The sequence below is a fragment of the Mustela nivalis genome (assembly GCF_964662115.1).
Source record: "Mustela nivalis genome assembly, chromosome: 6".
NCBI lineage: Eukaryota > Metazoa > Chordata > Mammalia > Carnivora > Mustelidae > Mustela > Mustela nivalis.
This window is the reverse complement of record NC_139025.1, coordinates 152,811,063-152,823,792: the sequence shown is the minus strand read 5'-3', so window position 1 is coordinate 152,823,792 and position 12,730 is coordinate 152,811,063. Positions and strand designations below refer to the sequence as shown.

General features: G+C 52.3%; 1 protein-coding gene across 3 annotated transcripts in view; it reads right to left on the bottom strand.

Moving 5' to 3' along the window:
• The window catches only part of LOC309867399 (endophilin-A3), a 487,937-nt gene that overhangs the window by 385,168 nt on the left and 90,039 nt on the right, over window positions 1–12,730 (bottom strand). For all 3 annotated transcript variants that reach the window (XM_082736215.1, XM_082736214.1, XM_082736213.1), the window contains 2 exons: window positions 8,112–8,245; window positions 4,645–4,803 (listed from right to left, as the gene is read on the bottom strand). In XM_082736215.1, the coding sequence (XP_082592341.1) occupies window positions 4,645–4,803; window positions 8,112–8,245 (293 nt within the window). The remainder of the gene's footprint in view (window positions 1–4,644; window positions 4,804–8,111; window positions 8,246–12,730) is intronic.

Below are 12,730 nucleotides of genomic sequence, written 5' to 3'. Positions count from 1 at the left end.
GAGCTGAGCAGAAGTGAGACCACATCAGAGATCAGGTGGTCTGTTCCTTGTTGAGTACCTTCTCTCCAGGAGCCCAGTTTTTCCTAATGTACCGTGTCGCGTGTCACCAGTCCCTTGAAATGACAGCGATAACGATGGTGTTGGACGTGCCCTCCGGTCGAACAAGTCTGAGACGCTCCCCGCTGCACCCTGTCTCAGGAATCTCTTCGAGATGAAGTTCTCCCATTATCACATGAAGACTCTTGGGATCAGAAAACCTAGTTCTGTCCATGTGAGGATCTGCCAACTCACTGGACCGTAGAGACGTTCTTCGTGCGACCTATCGTGTCCCATGGAATGAATTTTGGAAAAATGCCGCTTGGGACCCATGGAAAGAACCCCCAGGAATCTGCAACCCAGAAACCCCACTTGCCGCGGGAGCCCAGGGACGGAGAGAGGATGCCCAGGCAGGAGGCAGCTGTCCGTCCTCACGGGCCTGGAATGCGGGTCTTCTAGGTGCTCTCTCGGGCGCCTGCCAAAGTCAAAGACCTACATTCCGTGACGTCAAGGGGAAGGGATAAGCTTCCCGCAAAGACAGAAGGAGGGGGTTAGCAGGCCTGCACGGGGGATACGCTGTTCCCAAGAAATGGTGAACACGGCAGCCGACCTGCTCCATTTCTGGCTCCCCCACCTCAGAGCGGACTGTGGTGGGCACAGGGGCCCCTCTCCTAGGGGGGGCCCCGCCAGTCCCAGCCAGGCACATCCCAAGGGCTCAGCCACAGGCCTGTCCTCCGGGGCTCCCGGGAAAGCTGGGGGACCCAAACACCTGCGGGCTTGCGTCTGCGCCAGGAAGAAGAGGCTAACCGTGCGAGCGAGAGGTGGAGATGCCCAAGGCCTCCAATCCAGCCCTGACGGGCAGCACAACCGAGGACCCCAGTGTGGGGCCAGAGGAGACTTCTCTTTGCTTCTCCCGCTTGCAACTCTGCCAAACCTAGAGAGGAAGACAGATGCCAGTCTCCTCCGGAACGTCGGAGTGACCGATTCGGGTCCCTCATGTCACCCCTTCCTTCCTTCTACGTCACAGGGTAGGGGTGCTCTGTCGGACCGAGGGCGTCAGGGGCCCCCGACAAGCAGGGTGTCTGCACCTAGCACCGAACGTGCAATAACTGGGTCCTGCTGCCGTCTGAGTTCTTCAAGAACATGGGCTTGCAAGCCATGATCCCCTTCCCGCTCTGCTCGCCTCACGGCCCCGGGGGGGTCCAAGGTCTAGACTTCAGGGCCGAGGAGGCAGCAGGAGTCCCACCACAGGCCCAGGCCCATGCGGCCCACACAGACTTCCAGAAAGTTCTGTCCTCTGGGCGAGGGGCCGGTATGTGTCCCTGGTTCGGCTGTGCCTGTTTGTCTCTCCGCTGGGAGAACACAGATGTGAGGACAGATGAGCAGACGCCCCCTGGAACCCCACAAACGGCCCGTTAGCCGGAAAACCCTAGGCAAGAGGCGGACCTCTGGTGCTATCTGGCGAAGCCGTTCTAGAGCCTTCGCCACGGCTAGGACGTGAGCGCCGGACACGACGCCAGCCGCTCCCTGGGCAGTGACACGCTGGGGTTCGAACCGTCGGTGCCCGGCAGAGATGGGCGGGCGGCACCGGGCCACACGGGCCACGGACACGCCCCCGCCCTCACGCCACCGCGGCGCTCTGCTCGCCTCCCTCCTCCAGCCCATCTTCACTCCTGCTGGGGAGGAGATGAGGGAACATTCCTTGGTCACTGGATGGCTTATTCTGCCCCCAAAGCCAGCGTTGTGCAGCCGGAGGCCCCGTGGCTCAGAGAGCGTCCGGAGGGCTGAGTTAGGGCGGCTTCCGTCAGCCGAGGGCAGAAGGAGCAGACGTCCTAGCTGGACACCCGTGGCCCCTGGCATCCCCTCCAGCTCCGCTGCCAGGAGGCCTGGAGGCTTCATTCCTGGGTGTTCTCATCGGTGAAAAGGGCTGCCCCTTGGTTCCAATCTGGCTTCTGTGTCCATTCCTCAGAGGGACGACCAGCTCTGACCCCAAACCTCTAGCTCACGATGGTACCGGCATCTCCCACCTGTGTCTGGAGGAAGTCCCCACAGCAGGTGCCAGGCCAGGCAGAAGCGCCGTCCAATCCCCTGGACAGACCTCCCATGCTTACCTGGGAAGTTAGACCCCTGGCCACCTTTAGTGGCAGACTCAGCTCCTGGAGGAAAACCCAGCCGTCCCGAAGCTTCATTCCCCATCCAGGGCCTCCTCACCAAGAACACAGCAGGCACAGCTGGAAGGGGCTGAGTAGCAAACTCAGGGCAGGAGCTGGTGACCCAGAGAGAGCAGGAAGTCAGGGCTCGGAGGGCTGCAGAGCCCCTGGGACTGGCCTGGGTGCAGAGAAGGGTTAGGGCAGGGCTGAGAGCTCCGTGAACGGCTCCTCCCCCATGCCCTGGTTCTCTGTCTTTCCCCCGAGTCACCTGCTGTTGAACCCCAAACACCGACCACCTCCCCATCCACCTGTCAGGTCCGAGGGCTGAACTGGAGATTTCCTAGACCACGCCTCATCCACAGGACTGCCAGGCCACCTGGGTATGGCCCAGACACGCCGACACAGCAAAGGTCAAGAGAATGCCCTTCTGGGTCTGACCGCTGTTGCCCCGAGAACAGGAGGACGGCGGCCTTGCGAGTGTCCTCCCCTATGAGCCCGCGAAGGGGGGAACGGGGAAAGCAGGTGCCACCCCCAGCACCATGAGTCACTCAGCAGAGGGCCCCTCGTCCCTGTCCCCATCACTGCCATCACCGCCAACCTCTCGAGCGCCGCGCTGGCCTCGCCTGCAAGAATCAGCAAGCAGGGGGACCGGCTGAGTCCAGCAGCTAAAGGCGGCACGCGGAGCCGAGGGCAGAGAAAGCGAAGGAGCCGAGTTCCAGGGCGGCTCGGAAGTCCTTAATGGTCTTCGGATTCCGGTCTCCTCCTACCTGCGTGGCTGGCTTCCAGGGGCTTTGGTGAGAGGACAGGGCAGAGGCCATCAGGCCATCCCCGAAACGAGCCAGCACCACCTGTCGGGGGAGGCGTGGACCCTGCCCGGAACTGAGGGAGCAGCCCAGGCTCCCCAGAGGTGAACGGGGGTGCCCTCCACCCCAGGAACCTCGGGGGACGCACGGCGGTTCCCCTGCGGGGCTGGAGTTAAGATCGAGCTCTTACTCCTGCAGGGGCTGGCTGGGAGGTCACTGTCGGCGCAGGGACCAGGGACCGAGTTTCCCTGAGGAAGGAAGCACTCCTGACTGCTGCTTGACCCTGAAGGGAAAGCAGGTCTCTTGGGGGAACTTCAGAGAAACTGAAGCAGGCCCTGAATGGAGGACTTGGCAAAAGCCCGTCATCATCGCGCTCCATGCAGGAAGAAGCAGGCGGGGCCGTCCGCCTGCCCGACATGCGAGGTTCGACCTCAGTTTAAATCTGCGCCGAACACTTCGAAAAATCAAATACGACAACCTGAGACGAAACAGAATTCCCAATGGCTTTGGGATAGTTTCAAGAGAAATTTGGTATTTTTAAGGGGAAAGAAACAAGCAGGAAAAACAGAGCCGAGGGCCTCACATCTTCCCATTTCCCACAACATGTAAAAAACCTTCTGATAAACTACTAAAAGGAGCAGCACAGCCAAAACAACTTTTCCCCACGCAGGTTTTGTGGACGTGGGGAATTTTCCAGACTGTTTTCTCCAGGATCAATGTCTTGTCAACACTGAACGTAACTCCCCCACAACATCACCCCAGCACACAAAAGCTGCTCATACATTTTGTTCGACGGGACTCGGAAATGCGAGACCCTGATACGCCTCTCCGTGAGCTACTGGAAGCAGAACATGGGTTTGCAAATAAATCAATCCTCTGACTTGTCTGCACAGGTTTGAAAGGTCAACAAACAGGGTCCAAAGCTAAAGCTGGGCCAAAAAGGCACCGGGCATTGCCAAGTCCAAGTTTAGGACAGGGACAAGCAGGTGGCAGAAGACTTCCCGTCAGGCAGCAACAAACGCCGAAGGTCTCATCCTTGAGGCAAAGGAGGGAAGCCTCCAGCCTTCATGCCACCCGTGACCGTGGGGGTGACCGTGCCTCTTGGGTACCATGCATCTGGCTTCCCGTGGACACAGAATAAAAGCTGGTGGAAATCACAGTGTGACGGATGAGTTTAAATGTACAAGGGACCTGTGTCAAGGCCCTCACACTGGCCGAGCTCACGACCACCAGCACTCGGGTGCGGCTGAACAGAGGCCACACTCTGACATCCTGAACGTTCGTGGTGACGGGGCAGCAGAGCGCAGTTCCTCCACAAACCACCACCTCGCAGAGTGCCCATCTCAGTCTCAGCAAAACCGCACTTCACCCCATGACATGGGACTTCCCTTCCCCTGCAAACCCACCAGGCTGTGGCCTCAAGTACAAGGGCCAGTTACTGTCTAGTTCCCGAAACCACCCCCTCCCTGGGGCTGCCTGCAGCACACCGCGTTTGAGTCGGGACTCGCCAAATTTCAGAAGCAGGAGATAACGGCTATGGAAAATTCCAGAACTTTTGTAAACTAAGGCTCCAGCACTTCTCCACATGTTGGTCCTAGTCATATAGTCAAGGCTTTTAATCACATTAAAGTCTCCTGTTTGGTTTAAATACTTACATCATTTTCTAAAAAATTAAACATGCTTCTTTCAGCCAACTCCTTTGACTCTTCAAATTTTTCTACCGCTTGTCTGACTTCTTCATCTGGTATCTTACCTACTCGCTTCTTTTTATAATCATAATCCAGGCGGCGGCCTTCCAGCTTTTTCAGGTGGTGCTGAACGAGACAAAGGAGTCTTTCAGAGAAGCGCACACTCAAAACACAGGGCGAAGAGACCCCTGTTGTTTCCATGAAAGTAGCCCCTGCTTTCCGTCTGCCTACCTTCTTGGGGCAGGGACACATCTTACGTGTCTGTGTGTCGCCAACATCCACTAGAGGCCACCTTTATGCAGGTCCTCAAGGGGTATTTGTGGGTGGATGGAAGGGTGGTGGGCAGAAGGTTGGACGGATGGATGTGTGGGTGGACAGACACATGGACGGTTGGACAGGTGGGTGCATGGGCAGATGGGCAGATGGAGGACGGGTGGTTGGGTGTGCCATTGGGTAGGTGGGTGCGTGGATGGAGGGATGGATGGGTGGATGGGTGGTTGGTTGGTGGCTGGGTGGGCAGCTGGAAGATGGGTGCATGGGTGGTGGATGGACGGGCAGATGTGTGGGTGTGTGGGTGGATGGCAGAGTGAATCAGCCTTTATATGGAACGTAAGGAAACAGCATCAGTATCAGATTCCATTGCCCAGAGTTCTGTATAGGACCCACCACTTAAGCTCTATCCATGTCCAGATAATTTCCAACTAAATTATCTACACCAAAAATAAGCGCATTTCCTTTGGCACCACTGTCAAGTCCTAAGAGGTAGATTATAAAGGCAGAAGTTTTCAGTAGCCCCTAGAATACTTCTGGGTATCCCACAGAATTCCCAGCGATGACAGAATACAGTCATTAAATGGCCATCAATGAACACGCACACACAGAGGACAAACACAGACCACCTCTGAAGGGTGAGATTTCTTTAAAAAAAAAAAAACAAAAAAAAACCAGGATCTCTTTAACAAAATGTAACAATTGTAAACATTCAACCTGTCCATTCACAGAATGGGCTGCTTTGTGTGGTAGGAAATGGCCCACCTCAGTCTGCGTGCAAGCAGAGGGATCCCATGTCAGAAATACCGTAGAAAGCTCAGCTGTACGGGGCAAGGGAGAGGCCCAGCAGAGCTCACACCTCTAATCCCCGGAAAACAGGTATTTGCTAGGGAACGGATCCACAAAGACAGACCATCCTGCTGACGGACACTGGTAACGTTACTGTGCATTTGAGTGAAGAGCACTGGTTCCGCTTCCGTAATGAACAGGCAAAAAGAGCATATGCACAAAAAGCCAGAATCATCTTTCCTGTATGTTCTGACTCGGGGCAAATCTGGTATTCCCTCCTGGTCTCCATGTGCGGCCATAAAGCAAACAGGGATGGTGAGCCTGGCTGCTTATGGGCCAAGGAATGTTTGAAATCCAGAAAACCCTTCCCGGGTCTGATCTGCTGGTCGGACCGGGACAGGCTCTCCCCTGCCGGCATCTGAGGCACAGCGGAGACGTGAGCAGCTTCCGAACGGGAGACTCTGAATTCCGGATCATCACGTGACTTCAGCGCAGACTGATGGTGTTTCTGCATCAAACGGCAGCTGTGGAATGAGACGCCCTCGGGATACGGTTCTGTTGCACGGGGGACGCCGACACTGAGGGGCAGGTGTACTCTGCACGTCTGTCTGGTCCACGCTCGCGCCCGCAGCCAGCTCTGAAGCTGGTCCAGGGCCGAGGGACGACCCCCAGAGGACTTGTGGCTCTCCCCAAGGACAAGAGCACAAGAAGAAATAGTGTATTATATGTCCCAGCCAAAGGGGGGGGGTCTCTTGTCTTAAGGTTCTGCGTGTGGGAAGGATGTCTTGGTGACCCCACATCCCCAGAATGGCCCTTTTCTCGAGTCATTTGTTCTTCAATAATTTGCCACCACAAACCCCGTCCTGGGCCTTGGGATCCCAGAAGTGAACAAAGCAGGACTCCTCACCCCGAGGCACTTGGTGCCCAGCAACAGGAGAGGAGAAGCAGGCAGGCTCGAGGCACAGGTGAGCGAAGGCTCAGCCAGGAGGGAACAAAGGCTTCCCAAAACAAAGAGCATCTCAGATCTGAGGTGAGCACTGTGCCAGGAGGGGAGGGAAAGGAGAGAAAGATAAGGAACAGAGGGACTGCCCACAGCAAAACACGGGCAGAGAGGCTGGGTGGCAGCACTGGGGAGGGGTCGGGGGGGGCAGGCCCCAGAGGGAAGGAGAGGCCAGAGAATTGGGGCTAAGGTGGTGGGTCTGTCGTCCACCACCACTGGGCAGCTACGGATGGTCTCCGTCTAAGGCTGCCCTGGGTGTGATGGGGACTGAGCTGGGGGCGGGGGGAGGCATGAAGCCAGGAGGCAAGGGCTCCTGGGCGGATGTGTCCAGATGTTAAAGCAAGAGGCCAACAGATAGAAAGGGGAAGAATGGGAGATTCAGGAGAGAGGACGAAGGACATGGCCACGGACTCCAGGGCCCAGTGGAGCCCTGGCTTCAGAGGGCAGGAGGGACACTGTTTTCCTGACATGGACAGGAAAGAGAACCAGGCGAGTCAGGGGTGAGGGGGATACTGGGGGTCAGGGTTGCTGAATGTTCCAGGAGTCCCTGAATGTCCGCTTTTGTTTTTCTTTCAACCTCCCTAAAGTCCCCTCCATACCCTCCGATTTCCTTACAGATCGTAATGCCCATAGAGGTACCTAGGACTCTCCATTCAGGAAATCTGGTTTAGGGCTCAAGCATTTGCCTTTGTCACATGTGATGCTGAGGCTGCTGGTCCAGGGGTCTCCCAAGGAAAGGGAACACCCCCAAGGTTCAAATAACTTCCAAGTTGGCGTGGGCTTGCCTTGAGATCACTCTTGAAGGTGCCTGGAGGCAGGTCCTCAGGGCAGGTCCCTAAAAGGGTGCCAGAAGCCAGCACAGGCTACCCCTCCAGAGCAGAAGTCCCAGCGGGGTAGAAGTCTCGAGGCTGTTTTCGCACATACACAAAAACTCCGCCAAGCGAGCGGCATGCGATCACTGACAGGTCCCTGAGAGCTCCCGTGCGTGCTCTGGGAGACCATTTCTAACAGTTTTCTAAACATAAGACGTCAATTCCCAGATACCGATGTCCTTGAGAAGCAGTGAAAAATAATGACTACGGGTCTGGTGCCAAGTATCAAAAGAGAGGACCGAATACGGTATGAACTTGATCATAAAAGTTCTCCTGTGAAGTTATGGTTCATTCTGGTTTGCACTGGACCTTGGCGTCTAGCCGGCTTCAGTGAGATGCAGAAGGGCGGGCTAAGACCGGGCGAGCCAGGTCAGTGTGGATTACTCTCGCAGCACCACGGCAAGACGAGGCTCTCACCGAATCCCGCCAGAGGCATTCTAATGATTTTAAATACAGACCTCATTTTAAGGAGCAACAGGTAGATTTACAGCTGGAAGACTTACCCCAATCTCTTTTAGATCTTTGTCTTGCAGTAACTGAAGGGGATCAATAAAAGTCTGCTTTACGTTAATATCCAGAGAGTCCTTCACCTCCGCCATGAGCTTCATGGATTCCCCGACTTCTATCAGCGCGTTGCCTTGAACAGAAATTGCAAACAAGAGAGGTTCTTTAGCAGAGAACTCGAGGATAATGGGGGTATTTATCTGATTCCTTCCCAAAAGTTTGTGGATGACGGTGCAAAAAGCCCCCCCCCCCCCACCACCGGGGGATGGTTGAATCCTGACTCAGGAAAAAAACAAAACAGCCACTGAGGCTCAGAGAAACCAAAGCATTTCCCATTCTGGCCACTAGGTGGCGAAAAACCCCTCTTTAAAAACTGGTACGGGTCTCCCCTGCTTTTTCAAAGTTCAGGCTGAACACCATCGCCTTTCCAAAACACCTACGAAGTACTTGTTTCTGGTAACTGAAAAACAAAACCAAAAAAAGGGATTTTTGCCTTTACAAAAAAAAAAGAAAGCAAAAAGTGAGAACATTCAGCCTTCATTCTGCAGCAAGTTATTAGGGGGCAAGCGTGTACCCCAAGTCATGAGAACAGCACACGGCACCGCAGCATCCAGCCGCCACGGCTCTGAGCTGTGACTGGGAGCGTCTGTGCTTTATCTTGATTTAGCCTGGACATGCCAGACGTGCCCTGAGATCTGAGAAAAGCCTAAGAGAGGTGATTCTGGGGTTCTGGTAACATCCCCGAATTTTTCCACATAAATTAATAGTCATTTCCTCTTTGCTTTACACCACTTTGCTTTACAAAAGGCCTCCTAGGAATGCTCTACTTTCAGAGAGCAGGGAAATCTCGAGTTTAGTGAACTGGCACCTAGGGTTCCTTAGAAGTTGGAGAACAAAATCCCTCTTTGTAAACGATAAAAGGATTCATTCATCAGGGCTAAGTATCGACCAATAAAGGCTACAATAGGAATGAATGAACAAAACCTCCTGTCAGCTTCTAGCTACTAGATCTTGAGGTCACTCCCATATCCTTTAGATGGTTCTAAGACTTCTGACCCCCTCTGATGTCAAAGAAAGCCTGGCGGGGTGACATGGGACAGCCTTTCACCAGGACGGGCACAGTTTGCTCTTGCAACAGGGCCCGGGCCAGCCACGCACAGGCTTGGGCAGTAATCGGCAGCTTTTGCCGGATTACGCCCTGGTATCCTGGGGCCAGCTAATCCACCGGAATTTGCAAGCAGGAGTCCTGGTGGCTGAGCAGAACGAGGGTAGCAGTTTCTCTTGAAGGCATCTCTGAGACAAGATGTATCAGACCAGACTATTTTTCCTGTATCAGTTCTCCAAATTGACCCTGGAAACATGTAGAGCTTGGGGTCTCTCAACTCTTCAGCTAGAAAAAGATCTTAGAGGCCAGCCCAAGAATTTGCATTTCTAGGAAATTCTGACCCCAAGTTGTTGCCCCCTACTTGTCCAGCCATGCAAAGTTCATGCACCTGCAAAACAGTGATAGCAATGAAGACTTGCCTCTATTTTTTTTTTTTTTAATTAACCAGATAATACATGGTACAGGACCTTGCAAAATACAAGTGGAAACGCTTACTTTAAACTATGGCTAGCCAGGAAGCCGTTCTGACCTACTGGTAACTTCATTCCCCCTAAATGTCCTTAGCTCAGTCTCCAGAGTCTAAATCTTTCCAAGATAAAGATGAGATACCGCTTCCCAGCCTGGGAACGATCTCCTGCCCAACTAATCAGAAACAGAAGCTACTGTTTCTGGCCCCTCTGCCCCGGAATGTCAAATTCGACTTTGATAGAAACATTTTGAAATGTTTCTCGGGAGACTCCAAAAATTAATTCTCAATATCGGCCGTCACCTTGGACCTGCCGTTCCCTCCCCTGGTTCAGACTTAGTGCGATAGATTCCACGAGGACGTGAGGCTCAGCCTCTGCTCACTGAGGCCTCTGTACTTCAGGAAGGTTCTACCATGTGGCCCCGAGGGGAAAGCATCAGACAGTAGTCTCCTCCCCAGAAGAGTAAGCAACCTCTCTGTTCCTGACGCCCTCCCGTGACCGGCTCTCCTCCTCAACACAAGTTCCCCTACACTGCTGGGGACCTGGGGAGCCAACAGATTGTCAGCCCATCCAGCCCCTGCCCAGTCGCCGTGGCAGGTGCACAGCAGGACTGGCCTTGGCTGTGAGGGCCTCCCCAGCACCCGCACTGTCCCCTCAACGGGTCTGCCTTCAGGATAAGGAAGAGGCCATCTTGTCCACATTCACCCACGGAATACAATACAATTCACACTCTACTGCTCTGAAGGATATTGTCACCCCCTGTGACTCATGAATGTTTTAGCCTTTGGGATTTTTTTTTTTTTTTAAGATTTCGTTAATTTCAAAGAAAGAAGGAGAGCAAGAGAAAGGGCACAAGCGGGGGAGAGAGAAGCAGGCTCCCTGCCAAGCAGGGAGCTTGACGCAGGGCTCGATCCCAGGACCCTGAGATCATGACCTGAGCTGAAGTCCGACGCTTAACCAACCGAGCCACCCAGTTGCCCCTGGGATTTTTTTTTTTAAGTTTTCAGGAGATTTTTCCCCCCAATTTCTTAGATCAGTTCCTACAACCAAGTATCTGAATTCTCAATTTCCATTGCCTGCCTTGCTGAATAGCAAAAGTGACAAATTTTCCTAGAAGACGAAATCATTTGAATGTTCAACTCACCTCCAATGTATTAATTTAAAGAAATCTCAATTAAAATGTTTTTTTGTTTTGTTTTGTTTTTAGCAAAGGAGACTTAAAATGACTCTAGGTTTCATCTGAAAAATAAAAGGGTGAGTATATCCATGAAATGTGTGCAACAAGACAGCAAAGGGAGATTTTAGCTAAGTATATTAAAGTGTACTTTAAAGTTATAACACTTAAAATACAACACTGGATCAAAATAGGGCACAGATCTAGAAAACAAACAAGGCAGGCTAGAAACAAACGTAGAATATAAAAATTTAGTTGTAACAAAATTTCCCTTCATTGGAGGAGAAACACTGAACTTTTCAATAAAGTATTAAAACAATTAGCTATTTGTGAGAAAGCAAAATTAGAACCCAGTTATTGCACAGTATCTTCCTGTTAAACCCAGAAGGTCAGAAATTTAAAGGTAAGAAAAGAAACATGTCTCAAAATAAAAGTATAAACGAACACTTATACAATACGGGGGCGGGGGGTGGAAGTTTTTCTGAACACAATAATGAAGCCGAAAGTCACAAAGGAAGACGTATGAGTCCCACCATGTAAACAGCAAAAATCTCTCTCCGTTTGGGAGATCAGGAACTAAATCCCTGCCGGAGTCTGACTTCATTCACATACAAGCCAGGCAAGGAGCAAACATCCCGACCATGGGAAGAGCTCATGAACCGGGAGGGAAAAAACAAACACATTAATGAAAAAAGAGGCAAAGGGGGGCGCCTGGGTGGCTCAGTGGGTTAAGCCACTGCCTTCGGCTCAGGTTGTGATCTCAGGGTCCTGGGATTGAGTCCCGCATCGGGCTCTCTGCTCAGCAGGGAGCCTGCTTCCTTCTCTCTCTCTCTCTCTGCCTCTCAGTGTACTTATAATTTCTCTCTGTCAAATAAATAAATAAAATCTTTAAAAAAAAAAAAAAAAAAGAGGCAAAGGATACACATACCCAACTGACAAAAATGTCTACAAACAGGAAGGAACGCTACCTTACGCGCCATCTAAAAGGTAGAGTTAAAGCAGTACTAAGAGATCAATTTCAATATGTTACGCATCCAATTACCAGTTATTTAAAAGTAAACTAAAAAAATAATCCCCGCAGTTATCAGTTGTGCTGGGAAACAAACACAGTCTCGCTCACTCCTGGCAAGAGTGTGCAGCGGGCTTCCTCTTTCTGGAGAGTTCTTGGGGAGGAAGCTTCAAAAGTCTGCAAAAACAGGCATGCTCTCCACCCAGCAATTTCACGACTCGGGATTTCATCTAAGAACATAATCTTGGCCATCCCCACAGATCTACCTATGAAAACGGTTGTTTAAAATGCTGTGTAAAGTCTTTTTGCGTAAAGAGAAAAACTCTTTAAGTGTCTAATAATTGGGATTGACGGAACGAGCTAGGACATCACGCGTGGATTATTATGCAGCGTTTAGAAACAGTATCGTAGAAGAGGGATTATTTTATGACACGGATCAGGATAGAGTCGATGGGAATAAACAGGTTACAAAACGGTCTAAGGGTGTCTATACCACAACCCCACTCGGATTCCTGTAAGGTGCTTGTGAACACAGACGAGAACCAAGACTCTACCCCTGGTTGTGTGAGAGTGGGTGACACTGGCATTTATTTTCTTGTATTTTACTCGCTTATATTTTCCAAACTTCCTGCGATGAACATGGAGGACTTGGGTGATATAAAAAAATAATAATAATAATAAGTTTGTTAAAATAAAGGCACTGTGGGGGCTGCCGGGTGGCTCCAGGGGCTGAATGTCTGACTCTTGGTTTCGGCTCAGGTCGTGATCTCAGGGTTGTGGGATCGAGCCCCATGTTGGGCTCTGGGCTCAGTGGGGGTCTGCTTGAGGGTTCCCTCTCCCTGGGCACCAACCTCTCCCACTCT